A 13,313-nucleotide genomic window follows, 5' to 3' on the forward strand; every position below is an offset into this window, starting at 1 on the left:
AGCAAATGGGTCAGTCTTATAAAAGTGTGATGGGTCACAACTCAGTATAGGGGATACATACTGTAACTGGATTTGGATGTAGGGAAAGAAACATAAGTTCAAATCCCTGGTCAGGGCCAAAAGGGATGTGATGTAGCATCAGGGAGGGTGAGGGAGGGTTTCACACTTCTTCTCATGCTGTTGCCCCAGTTGAAATGCTGATGTTAGGCACCTGTATCCCCCCCTGCACCTCCAGTTAACAGCAGATCCCAGGAGAGGGAGCATTTAGTTTGAGAAAAATGTAGCAGGCAAGAAAAGGGTTAAACATCCCCTTTCCCCAGAACTGCTGCTGTGATAAAAATTGGAGATGTCCCTACGGCTGCTTTAAATTTTAAAAAACAAAACAAAATGATCCAGTGAAAGATCCAGTCGTGGATCTCCACTGTGAAGTTCACTTCAGTGGATACAGTCATTCTCTCAAACTAACCCTAATGTACCTGACAGGATTGTTTCAAGCCGTCACTCTGAGCTCCTTCGGTGGGGTGCGATGGTCAGGGAATACATACATAAGTAATAATTAAGGATGGGGGAGAAATTTTATTCAGTTTGCATTTAAAAGTGAACTTTCCTAATTTGCAATTTCCGGAACAATATACAAACCGAAATGCATGTATCCTTCAAAATTTGCACATCTCTGAATTTTGCAGACATCCATATAAATAACATTAAAAATGCATTGCATTGTATTAGGGGAAATTGCTTTACAAAACTGTGTATATTAGGCAAGATTGTATGCAAAAAATATGTATATTAGGAGAAATTTGCACTATAACACTGAAATATTTTTTAAAACTGCAAACTGATACGGAAATGTGGAGAACTAAACTTTAAGCTGGAAAAATGAGAAACTGAGAAACCGAAATTTATAGTTTCTCCTGACCCTATTAATAGATAATACAAATATCGGCTGAGGGGAAAGAGGCAGAGGAAGGAGCAGCCAGCAAAGATGTCTGAGGGCCAAACTAGATGTGATATTAATTTTTGAAGGTAATTAATGTGCATGTAGTTTTTTTATACAAATAGCAGCTTCTGGGAATCCTGGACAGCCTCTCAGCCATAGGAGCTGAGGTGAGGAAGTTCAACTCTTTCGCTTTCCAAAATCGCCACTCCTAAGGTGCTGTTTGCATTTCAAGGAAAGCCTCCCCAATGCCAATAGGAGCTTCCCATGAAATTGAAATATCAGCTTCAGAGAGGTGAGTTTTGTCAGGGACTGTGGCAACAAGAGAAAGGGTTAAACTCCCCCTCCCCACCCCCACCCTCTTGAGGCTGCTCAAACTTCTCTGTGGCAGTTATTTATGTAACACACACACACAAACACACATGCACACCTTGCCTTCATGCAATTGACTTCCAGTCTAGTTTGGCCCTAAGACCTCACTTTGCCACTGGTAACTGAGGACATGGACTGTGCTGGCTGTGCCTTCAGGGCCCAGAGGAACAGCTTGGTGGGAGGAAGCCTATGACAATGATTTGGCCTGCTTAACACAACGCAGTACTAGAAGCCTGGCTGGTGCAGAGAACAGCATCCATTGAGGATGTCATCTACCACATGGTAGATGTGGGAAGCAGTGAGTCTCAGGAGGTCCACTAGGGGGCTGTTTCACACATGGAGCTGCAGACTCATGCTAGCACAGCCACACTTGCCAGGAGCCAACTCCCTGAAAGGTGTACCTTTGTGACAGATGTGCTTGCAAACACGATTCATGCATGCACCTAAAAATGTAAAGTGTGGAAATGTAAAACGTAAAACATCTTGGGCATGTTCACATTGTTCAAATGGCTGCATACATTTGTGTCTTTCAAGCTGAGAAAAAAAGCAAGACGGCTAAAAGTAGGCAGAGGTGTAATTATGTTGCCTGCTTAAATTGTCAGGTCTAACAGGGAAAGAAGATCCCCTTGGGGCAAATCAACACAGCTCCACTGAACTCAGCAGAAATCTAACTTGAACCCTTGCTCTGTATCTTTAATTATGATTCTCTACTCCCCTGTCCCTGTGTACATAAAAATTCCGCTTAATCAAAGTGTTCTTCAGAGAACAGCAGCAAAAAAAATATATAAACGGTGCGGTAATAATCCACAGGAGACAAGGCGCATAATTTGCATTTGCAAGGAATATCTCCTGCACACATTCCTTTGGAATGATTAGGAAGAGCATACATTTGCTCTTTTTGTACTTTTCTCATTAATTTCAAGGAAGCCTATGTATAGGCTTTCCCAGTGGATTTTCTGTGTTCTAAGCACAGTTCATCTATTTCATAGATAGACTCGGGACATTTTTACACATGCTACTTAAAGTGGCTTAAATTAAGTTTGTAATGCCCATGTAAAATGTATGTTGGGTACAGACTGCTTTTTCGTTGTTGCATTCCAGGCATCTCTCTTCTACTACTTCTTCCATATTTACAGTAATAAGATATTGCCATTTTACACTCAAAAACATGGTATAAAAACTACTACATTGACCAGAATGTTCATTTGCATTTAGGGCTGGCCCAAGACATTTTGCTGCCTGAGACAAAGGACAAGATCCACCCACCCACCACTCCTGGCCACCATATCACTTACAGGACTGGCAATTGATTCTTACGTCAACGCTAGCACTGGGACAGTGTCCTCTTCCCCCACACCTGAGGGAAGCAGGCTCATTTAGCAGGTGCAGGAAAGGCTGTGTGGCACAGCCAAAGGAGGGAACAGGTGGGGGGGAGGTACTAGAGCCCTCCTATCCCACATGTGCAAAATACCTCTTCTCCATATTCTACTATATAAACAAGCATTGTTAATGAGCATTTGTAACGCAAACAATTATTTTGGACAATGTAGGTTTGAGATTCTCATTGCAGCCCCAAAGAAAACAAGATCTGCTTGAAGCCTTTCCTCTGTAAATCTGTTGACACGGTAATCATGGTGTGACACGGTAATCATGGTGTGACACGGAAATAATGGTTTCCACCTCACATTTCAAAATGCATCCTCCCATTAGTATATGATGAAGGGGAAACAGCAAAGGCACAGGGGCATATGATTCTATTAGCTTTGTTATTTGCCAAGAGATCAGCATTTCCCTTTGCACACCATCACACTTCCTGAAAAGCAGACAGTCAAGAGATTCTCAAGAGCAGTGTGGTGTGGAAGTATGTGGGGGGAGGGTCCAAAACCTCCCATCTGCACATGGAACTGCTTTCTGCTTGCACACAGGGCTCTTTGGATCCCAGACTCTATGTAGAGAAAAGGCTCAGTGGTTTAACACATGCTTTTCAAGGAAAGCCTCCCCTAATGCCAATGACTTGCATCTCCAGACTCCAGTTAGGCCTGTGAAGGATTTATGCCTGAAACCTTGAGAGTCATTGGCAGTCAATGTCAAAAATTCTGAAAAACATGGACCAATGGTCTTACTCAGTATAAAATACCTTTCTATGTTCCAGTGTACATGAACAAAAAAGTGAGCAACCATCTATGAGTATGTGTTGTTTTAGCCTTCTGTGCATGATTAAAGATCTCAAGAAGATGACAGAACCTTCCAGTTGAAGTAATAGCAATCCCGTAATTTAGACCTATGGGTGTAATAAAGTAAGGGTTGATTTTGTATTGGCCTGGATAGATGTAATAGACTTGATGGGACTTGCCTGTGAGTGACATAGCATTTTAGAAATGACATATTTTTGTGGCATACTCAGTTAAGATGGCAACATCTGTATTCTTATGGCAAGAAGGCTAGAATAAGACTTATAAATATTAATAGCCAGAGAAGCCACTTTCTTTCTGCCCTGTTTATTTTTACTGTGTTCCTTTCTTTGCAGTTGTCACTTGTGATGGTGGACAAAGTGAGAGCCCTGAAGGTCAGTACTTCTGTTCAGTGAGTGGATTAAGTGAGTTGGGTTAACTGTATTAAGGCTGCAGCCTTGTGCACACTTACCTGGGAGTAAGCCCCATTGAAGATAGTTAAATGTATGTCTGAGTAAACATATATAGGATTCTGCTTCACTGCATGGATCTAATTTTCATTATTTATTCAGGTAAATGTGGTGCATAGCTAGGTCAGCTTCCTCTTCAACCTGTACCATGTCCCAATTGGCATTATGATGGCATCCTGTGTCTTTCCCCTCCACCACCATTTAATCTGGATTTACTACTTCCACAGTTTTGATTATCAATACCTTGGCACAGTCATTAACCAAAATGGAGAGAATAGTCAAGAAATCAGAAGAAAGCTAGGACTGGGGAGGGCAGCTATGAGAGAACTAGAAAAGGTCCTCAGATGTAAAGATGTATCACTGATACAAAGTCAGGATCATTCATTCAGATCTCTATGGGGTTTTAACTGGAATTGTTTTAAACTGATTATGATATGTTATTGGTTTATTATGCTGTATACTATGTATTGTTTTTGCCGTTGTAAGTCGCCTAGAGTGTCCACTAACCTGGACAGATAGGCGACCAATAAATAAAATTTATTATTATTATTATTATATGTATGGATGTGTAAGTTGGACAGTGAAAAAACAGGTAAGAGAAAAATCAACTCATTTGAAACATGGTGTCGGAGGAGAGCTTTGCGAATACCATGGACCACGAAAAAGACAAATAATTGCGTTAGAACAAATTAAACCAGAACTACCACTAGAAGCTAAAATTATGAAACTGAGGTTATAATACTTTGGACACATAATCAGAAGACATGGTTCACTAGAAAAGACAATAATGCTGGGAAAAACAGAAGGGAGTAGCAAAAGAGGAAGGCCAAACAAGAGACGGATTGATTCCATAAAGGAAGCCACAGACCTGAACTTACAAGATCTGAACAGGGTGGTTTATAACAAATGCTATTGGAGGTTGCTGATTCATAGGGTCACCATAAGTCATAATCAACTTGAAGGCACATAACACACATACACAGATTTTTTTTAAAAATATCCAGATTTTCCATGGGAAATGGTAAAACCAGATTAAATGGGAAAATAATATGGCATGGCATTCTGATGAGGACCATATCGTGTGGACACCGCACAAAACTTGCATGCATGAGCAGCACTGAGTCCTGCATCATTAGTGCACAGTACCAAGAGGGTGGAGAAGGGGATGGAGATGATTCTATGTTCTATGGTTCTGCCTGGATGTCTTCAGTGTCTTAGTGTTTCCCCAACAGAATGGAATGTGAGGCTCAGCGGTACTGGCTCCAGATGTTCTGGGTGGCTGGAGATCTATCACATAGGCAAACAGAAGAGAATTTGTACTGATCATTGGACACGGCAGAATGCAGAACTTGCCTGTAAACAGCTTGGTTGTGGCTTCCCCTTTGGAATGCTGGAACCATATCCCAAACAACCAGAGAAGCAAGAGACTCACATATTGGACTGCAAGGGGAATGAGACAGCCCTGGAGGACTGCGTATGGCAAGAATCCAACTGTACATCCCATGTGGCCTTGGTTTGTCAAGGTAGATACAACACTCCTTCCTATTTGCATTCTCTCTCTGGGCTAGACAGGTGTGACATTAAAGAGCAGTGGGGGAGTTTTGGAAGTGCCTTTACCACATTCATGTTGTAACAGAGATTCAAGGGTGTTCTCTGACTACAAGTAAGAACAGGCAAAGCTTCTTGTGAACATAGACGGTTTCTTTTATGACAGAGACACATTTGAGGCCTAAAGCCTCTAACTACAGTCAGCTATTCTCAACAACAATGGTTCTTCTTCCACACTGCCCCTGGACAGCAGATGGGCCTGCCTCTTAATATTAACACACTAATCAGCACAGTATGATTTACATGCACTTGAGGTGGCCATGTGTCCAACTTTATAGACAGGTCTCTATTTTAAAGCGCTGTCTGAGGCTAGTCCTCTATTTGAAGATCTTCTCTATTTGATGACTATTCAGTCCAAGCCTAGCTTAAAAATAAGGGAGAGGTGGAGCCTAGAAGTTGTACATCAACAGTCAGCAACACCTAGTCAGCAGACAGAGCAGGCTCACAAGTCATCTGATGTATTCCCCACTATGGTGAGCTCTATTGTATTTCTATTTAAATTACAGTATTTTTTTCTAAATTTGCATCTATGCATACAAATTACCATATACAAATTTTATGCAAAATGGTGTTTGATCCCCCTTTGTTGGTGATGCAAATCCTCTTTTTTGGCCATGCCAACCTCTGTGGACTTTATCAGAGCTCAGTACAAATTTTGCCGTTTTGTGCAGTGGGACAAGCTCTGAAAAACTCACTCTCTGAGTTTTCATTGCAGTTCAGTTTGAACCGGAGGGCAAAGCTAGCTGTAAAGGGCTGCTACTGGCTCTTGCCTATAGCATTACTGATAGACTCCCTTGGTCCCCAATTCCTGGAATAGGCCACTCTATGTTTGGAAGGCACATGATGTGATGCAGCCACCTTGCTGAAGATAAGCAATGCCTATATGGATGGGAGAGCACCTTTGAGAAAGGCAAACTATAAATGTAATAAAAAAATTGTTTCTAAAATGTGTTAACTTTTTTATAAGGTGAAGAATAAGCGTAAGTAATATATGTATATATTTCATTTTTTAAATAGTGAACAGCTCACTTGAAGCACAAGGGGAGGGCAGAGGTGATTGCTGAACTAGTGGGCAGGTTGTGAAGCCAGGATCATACCTGGCTGCTGAAGAACTGGCTGTATGAAAATTAGTCTCTTAAATTGCCCCAACGGGCCACAGGATGGTGACCAAATAATGCCCAAGTGGCTAAACTCTGCTAGAAAATATTTATTTTACAGGCATCAGCAGAAGACTAGTGAATGCATTTCAGTTTATGAAAGATATGAGCACAATAATATCAAACAGAAATCAATAGATGAATGAATCTTGGTGGAAGGGAGATATAAGTAACTGTGGCCTCTCTTAAAAGTTACAGCTTCCTTCCTTCCTTGGGCTGCTCATCCTTTCGATTGTATTTGACATTTCAGATCCCATGGAAATCTCCACAGCATCAGATCCGACGACAGTGCCATTGGTGACCTTCTCAAAGTCCACTGGTAAGAAAACCAAGAAGCACAAATCCCCCAAGTTGATCAGTGCTACAGAAACTACTGATTATAATTGTGATAATAAAATATGGACTTGGTTCTGGCGTAGGAAGAGCTGGTGATCTAGTGAAGGCTGCTACTCACAAGAAGGGAGTCAAGGCTATTTTGACTGATTCCCCCTGCAGCCTCCTGTGCCACCTCCCACTAGGGGTGAAAGTATTGGACAATGTTGGTTTTTCTCTCTTTCTCATTTTTCCATTCTTAGGTTCAGCTCACCACATTTCCACATCAGTTTGCAGTAAAAAAAAGTTCTTGTGAAAATTCACCAGCATTTTAGTGTGCCTTTCTCCCAATATACACATTTTGTATGCATTTTTCCCTGATATGCTTGTTTGTATGTTATTTCCACATATGCATTTTATGCACATTACTCCCTAATATATGCATTTTGTAAACATTATTTGGTTGTAGAAATGCATTGCAATGTTTCGAAGGGGATGACAGCATTGTGGATCATGTATTGTTCCAAAGTGTGAATTAGAACCAATTTCCCCACCATTCCTATCTCCTACCCTCCTGGGCAGATTTTCAGTAGGCGGCTGCAGCAGGAAGAAGGAAAAAATGAACATAGCTTCCCCACCCTTTCGTGAGTGGAGGTTCCATGAGCAGAACCCTGTTCATGGGATCACTGGATCAAGCCCATAATCTCCATGTAAGAATGAAGAGCCAACTACAGAGATAGGCATGCTATGCAAAGAAAAAGAGGGAACTACAATATCCCTCATTTATGGCATAAATGGCACAGGAAGCAGCCTTATATCAGGTCAGACTATTTGGTGATCTAGCCAATATTGGCTATTCTGACTGATACTCCTGCCTCTATATACCATAGCCAGGTCTATGGGCTTTCCTTGTTTTTGACTAGGTATGCTGCAAACTATCACTGCAGATTGGCTATTCATTCATTAGGCTGTGCTAGTAAATCATAGCATAAGAAGAGCTCTGCGAGGTCAGACCAAAGGCTATTCTAGTTCAGCATCCTGTTTTTGAACAGTAACCAGCCAGATATTTTCAGGAAGCTCACAGGCAGGATGTGGAAGCAACAACCCCACCCCCTTCCACATAACTAGCATTCAGAACACTGAGGTCCACTTAGATATCTTGTCTAATAGTTGTCAATAGACCTCTACTCCATCCATGTGTGTGATCTCCCTTAAAACCGTCTAAGCTATAGCTATATCCTATAGCAGTAGATGCCAGACATAATGTGTTGTATGCATGGATGGGAGAGAATTTCCACTAAATTGGACTTAGTACTGGATTTTGACATAATCCAACAATTCACTGTCTTTTCGGATCGGCATTGATTTCTTGTGGCGGGTAGTGGCTCTCATCACCATGGTTTTTTTTTTTTAACTGCTCCAAATTTTATGTTATTATCTTCATAATTGGCTTTCCTCTATGCTGATGCATTCTTAACTGCCATCTAGGTGATAACAATTGCCATTTACATCCATTAAACTCCCTCCTATTTTAGGCAATTATATGCCTAATTGATATGTAAATAGAAAAAAAAGGCAGAACAGCATAAGCATTTTCATTAAAAATTATGTTATTTTTTCGCTTAAAAAAATCAGCGGATCAGCAATTGTGAAAGCAAACGGGAACAAAAAAGGGTAGATCAGCAATGAAAGCCAGACTCTTGGAATTCAAGTGGATCGGAACCAGGCAGTGAACCCCATCCTTAGTTGTATGAAGGAATACTTTCTTTTATTTTTCCTGAATCAGCTGCCAATCAATTTAACTGGATGACCCCAAGTTCTAGTATTAGGAGAAAAAAAGAAAAACTCCTCTCTGCCCACTTTTTCCTCACTATGCAGACTTAAATGCAAACATTATAAATGGTCTTAATGTCACTATTATATATATATCTACTCAAAAGTAAATCCTATTGAATTAAGTGGAGCTTACCTCCAAGTAAATGCATATAAGATTGCACTCTCTGTCATTTCCCCTTCTAAACTCAAAAGCCCCAAACACTTTAGCTTTTCCTAGTAAGGCAGGTACTCCAACCCTTCATTTTGCTTGTCTGTTAGTACACCTTTCCAACTTTTATGATATTCTTTATGCAGTATTCCAAGTGCAACCGTACTATGTATTTATATAAGGGCATTATAATGCTGACCGCTATTTCCATCGCTTTCCTAATTATTCCGTTTTTGAGCATCGATCTTCAAGTGACCTCAAAATCTCTGTATAGCCAGAGCCCATTAAAATATGTGTGAAATTATGTGTTTCTCCACCATGGGCATCATCAAAAATGATGCCAGGCAGGATCATTTGCCTCTTTGTTGCCCATCCACGCTGTTTGGAGACATCCTTCTAGATCTTGTTTCAGACAAATGAAAATAATATGGCAAACTGTGCAGTAAGTCTTACAACAGATTTGTAAGACTGGTCAGTATAAGTACCCCAAATCATAGATGCAAGGGAGGATTGCTATGGCTTTCATCGCTATTATTTATTATTTCTAAAGCACCTAGAATTTACCCGAGGGCTGGGAAACCTGTGGATAAAGCATTTGAACCAGGAACTTGCAGCTCATGACCACTGTACTGCCACACAGCTTTGTCAGTGTCTTATGCTCACTTCCGTCATGTCTTCCTCTCACAGATGCTCCAAGGATAAGGCTAGAAGATGGGACCACGTTATGTTCTAGGGCCGTGGAGCCGAACTTTGGAGAACATTGGGAAATGGTTTGCCTGAATATGCAAAGATGGTGGAGTAGGCTAGTACCCAGGGATTGCCAAGGAGCAGACTGTGAAGCTGCAGTAGGACTTAAGGATCTGGAGAGGAAGAATTCTTTGCCTGTCCACTGGTCGAAGGTGCAGTGTGAGCAAAAGCACCTTAGCTTGGACTGTCTGAGCATGACCAAGGAGTGCTTGAATATAACCATGCTTAAATGCTCAGGTGAGCAAGGCTGACTAGGAGAACATGCCTGTGTTCTGCTTTTGTTTTAATTTAAATTATATTTTTGTTTTATTTATTTTAATTTTTAATTTTTGTTTTATTTATTTTAATTATATTTTGTTTTATTTAAATTATATGGAAATTGTCCTATTATTCCACCTTAGCACTGCAAGGAGCGAACACGGGTTTTAAACACATTCAATAAACAACTACATAGAATAACATCTGAAGTGGTAAAATTCTGGACTTTTCTACTTCAGACTGTAGGTATAGGATAATATTTTGAGGCCTCCATGTTAAAATCATTATCATCCTCTCCATGCATATAGTAAAGTAGCACACCAGGGCTAAACCTTTCTTGCTGATACATTAGTTCAATACCTATTTATTAATTTTACATGTTTTTACACAGAGGAACATTCTAAAATATGGCTCTACCCCCATCTGAAGGGGTGCAGTCCAGAATTCTACTACCTATTTTTTGTATCATGTACATTATATCTTATATCATGTGGAATGGTTCTTAGTTCCCTGGGCTATCCAAAAGTGAGATTTGAAATATACAACTTTCTCACTTTACTACTATGCTGCTAACCTGAACACTGAGTTAGAGTGGGCTTATGGGATGGTAGATAGTATTTGAATGATGTTTGCACTGACGGCTGAAAGCTGAAGACTGACTCAGGAAGGGTTTCTGCAGTGTAGCAGAATGAATTTCGGAAGATAGATTTGCAGGTTTAGTATAGAAGATGAGATAAAAGGTGAGTGCAATTTTATTGCTCAAATCTCTGCTGTATTGGGGGAGCAGCTGCTTTTGTTGTTAAGTGTCAGAGGCGCTAGCATTTCTCTGAAGGTGAGCTTTCTCCAGGGTTGAAATGATCTGTAATCTCATCTTCTGTCTCCAGACCAAATTTCCAAGCCCAGGGTGTCGAATACAGAGACCGTCTTAGGAATCCTGTTAGGTCTTATCCTCACGGCAGTCCTTCTGGTTATCTGTGTTCCCCCAACTTATAAAAAACTGGTGAACAAATGTAAGCCACAATCTTTTAATTATAAATTTATGTATTTATAAATATATTTGTATAGTGCTACTTCATTTAAAAACATTAAAGCAGTTTACAAGTTAAAAACAAGTTTTCACTCCACCATTAAAAATACAGTAAAAACAGAGGTCAACTATCTTTGTGGTGACTTTGAAACTAGAAGTTCCTTTGTTTTGTAGAATGACAGCCTATTCACACAACCATATGGGAGCCCCAGGGTGGGGGAACATCGCCATGTGACTTTTAGCATGGAAGCATATGGGGGGGGTGCTGAGGTTGAGAGATAGTGAGGCTCTAGATCTCCAACCATTAGCCTGCCTATTCAGACAACTGCTGTTGGTAAATATGCAGGCTTAGGGTGAGCTTAACGTCTGACATATAAGGAATCTGAATAGCCACAGGGCAAAGGAGGAACGTGAGAACTCTCAATCCTGTGCATTCACAAGATAGAGGCCATCTTGCTGTTTACCTAAGGCAGCCTTTCCCAACTAGTGGGCCACCAGATGTTGTTGGACCACAATTCCCATCTTTCCTGACCATTGGCAATGCTGGCTGAGGCTGATGGGAGTTGTGGTCCAAAAATATCTGGTGGCCCACTAGTTGGGCAAGGCTGACCTAAGGCCACCCACTGATTGACTGAGATGAGACTCACACCAATGCCTTTCTGGTTCACAGCTCCCATTCCAAGACTACAGTTAAGGATGGCAAATCTGTCAATTTCTGTTTCTCTTCGTTTCTCATTTTTCCAATGTTAAATTCAGTTCTCCACATTTCTTTGCCGTTTGTTTTTACAAAAAGAACTAATGAAAATCATCAGCATTTTAGTGTGCATTTCTCCTAATATATACATGTTTGTATGCACGTTTGCCTAAACGCTGAAAGGTTTCAATACAATGAACAGGTATATAAATTGTCATTAAATAAATAAATAAATGTTTTTGCAAAGCATTTTTCCATAATATAACACATTTTGAAATACTGTTTTGGCTAAGATATGCATTTCATGCACACTTTATGCGTTGTTGTACATATTGCTTGGCTGGAGAACTGCAAAATTAGAAGTGTGAATTTCAAAGGAGCGCTGTGTTTCGGTTTGCAGATTGTTTCAGAAAGTGCGGATTAAGTTCGCCTTTCAATGTGAACCGAATCCAATGTCTTCCCCGTCCCTAACTACAGAATACTACACTATACCACGCTAGTTCTGTTAGTGCATGTGCTAGCTATCACTGTCTCTATCTTCTTGCTACCTTTTACTGTCTCCTTCTCTTCTGGATTTTTCCTTTTTTCTAGGCTTAGCAATTGTTCTGGAAAACAGGGCAATAGTGGTTAAGACGAGCAATATTCCTTGAGGGAGCAGGTTTAATTTTTGTTTGATGCCAGTGGCTTCTAGCTAACCCAAGTACAAACACACGTTTCGCTAGATATAAAGGCAGTGGCGCATATGTCATTTCCAGCACTGTTTTGTTTACTATATACAGCAGGGTGGAGAACCTTCTTCAGCCCAAGGCCCACATTCCCTCACAGGCAGCCTTCCTAGGGGGTTCATGCCAGTAGTGAGCCTGCCCAGAGGCAGAAGTGGGCAAGGTAGCAGACGGGACTCTCATCTTTGTACAATAGCTTACACTCCAGCCAAGCAAATGCCAGCGGTGTTAATCCATTCACACATCTCTCCATCCTCTGTTCAAGAATGCAAGCTGCTCAGGGACGCATTCCATCCAGGCAAAAGCATTTGAGAAAGGGGCTTGTAGCAGGGCCGCGAAGGGAATATGGCTGGGGAGAGTCCTTCTGGGATGAAGGGTGGGATATTAAATATAGGGATGCCTAGAGGGCCACATTCGGCGTGCAGGCCTTAGGTTCCACACCCCTAGTATAAGCCATAAAAGGTACTGTGCCTTAACTACATCATTTTTAGAGTCATGCCATTTGGGACCGTGTATTTACTTCATCACCTATTAAACTTCCCCTCCCTCCAACCCACTGCAGATTCCAAAAAAAGGCAGCACCAGTGGATTGGCCCAAGTGGAATGAACCAAAATGGTACGTATGTATCAATGAATGACATTTTTATACTATCTGTCATCCAAGTCCTCTGGGTGTTATACAAAAAGATTAAATCAATAAAAAACAGAATGCAATCAAAAATAAACTAACACAATAGCAATATAATATGTATGCCATGAGCATAAAATAATCAGAAATCAGCATAAAACAAACACAAGCAGCATAAAAGGAACATGAAAGCAGCCGGTAAGGAACCAACATTCAGGGAGTAGGT

At 40.9% G+C, this 13,313-nt stretch overlaps 1 protein-coding gene across 1 annotated transcript in view; it reads left to right on the forward strand.

Annotated features, from left to right (window-relative positions):
• Positions 1-13,313, forward strand: part of CD5 (CD5 molecule) — a 31,901-nt gene that overhangs the window by 11,255 nt on the left and 7,333 nt on the right. Inside the window, exons 2-7 of the mRNA XM_061609780.1 lie at positions 3,837-3,875; positions 5,183-5,473; positions 6,966-7,034; positions 9,699-9,995; positions 10,901-11,026; positions 13,022-13,075. Coding sequence (XP_061465764.1) covers positions 3,837-3,875; positions 5,183-5,473; positions 6,966-7,034; positions 9,699-9,995; positions 10,901-11,026; positions 13,022-13,075 — 876 coding nt within the window. The remainder of the gene's footprint in view (positions 1-3,836; positions 3,876-5,182; positions 5,474-6,965; positions 7,035-9,698; positions 9,996-10,900; positions 11,027-13,021; positions 13,076-13,313) is intronic.

This window comes from Rhineura floridana, chromosome 2, assembly GCF_030035675.1.
Source record: "Rhineura floridana isolate rRhiFlo1 chromosome 2, rRhiFlo1.hap2, whole genome shotgun sequence".
In the NCBI taxonomy this organism is placed as follows: Eukaryota; Metazoa; Chordata; class Lepidosauria; order Squamata; family Rhineuridae; genus Rhineura; species Rhineura floridana.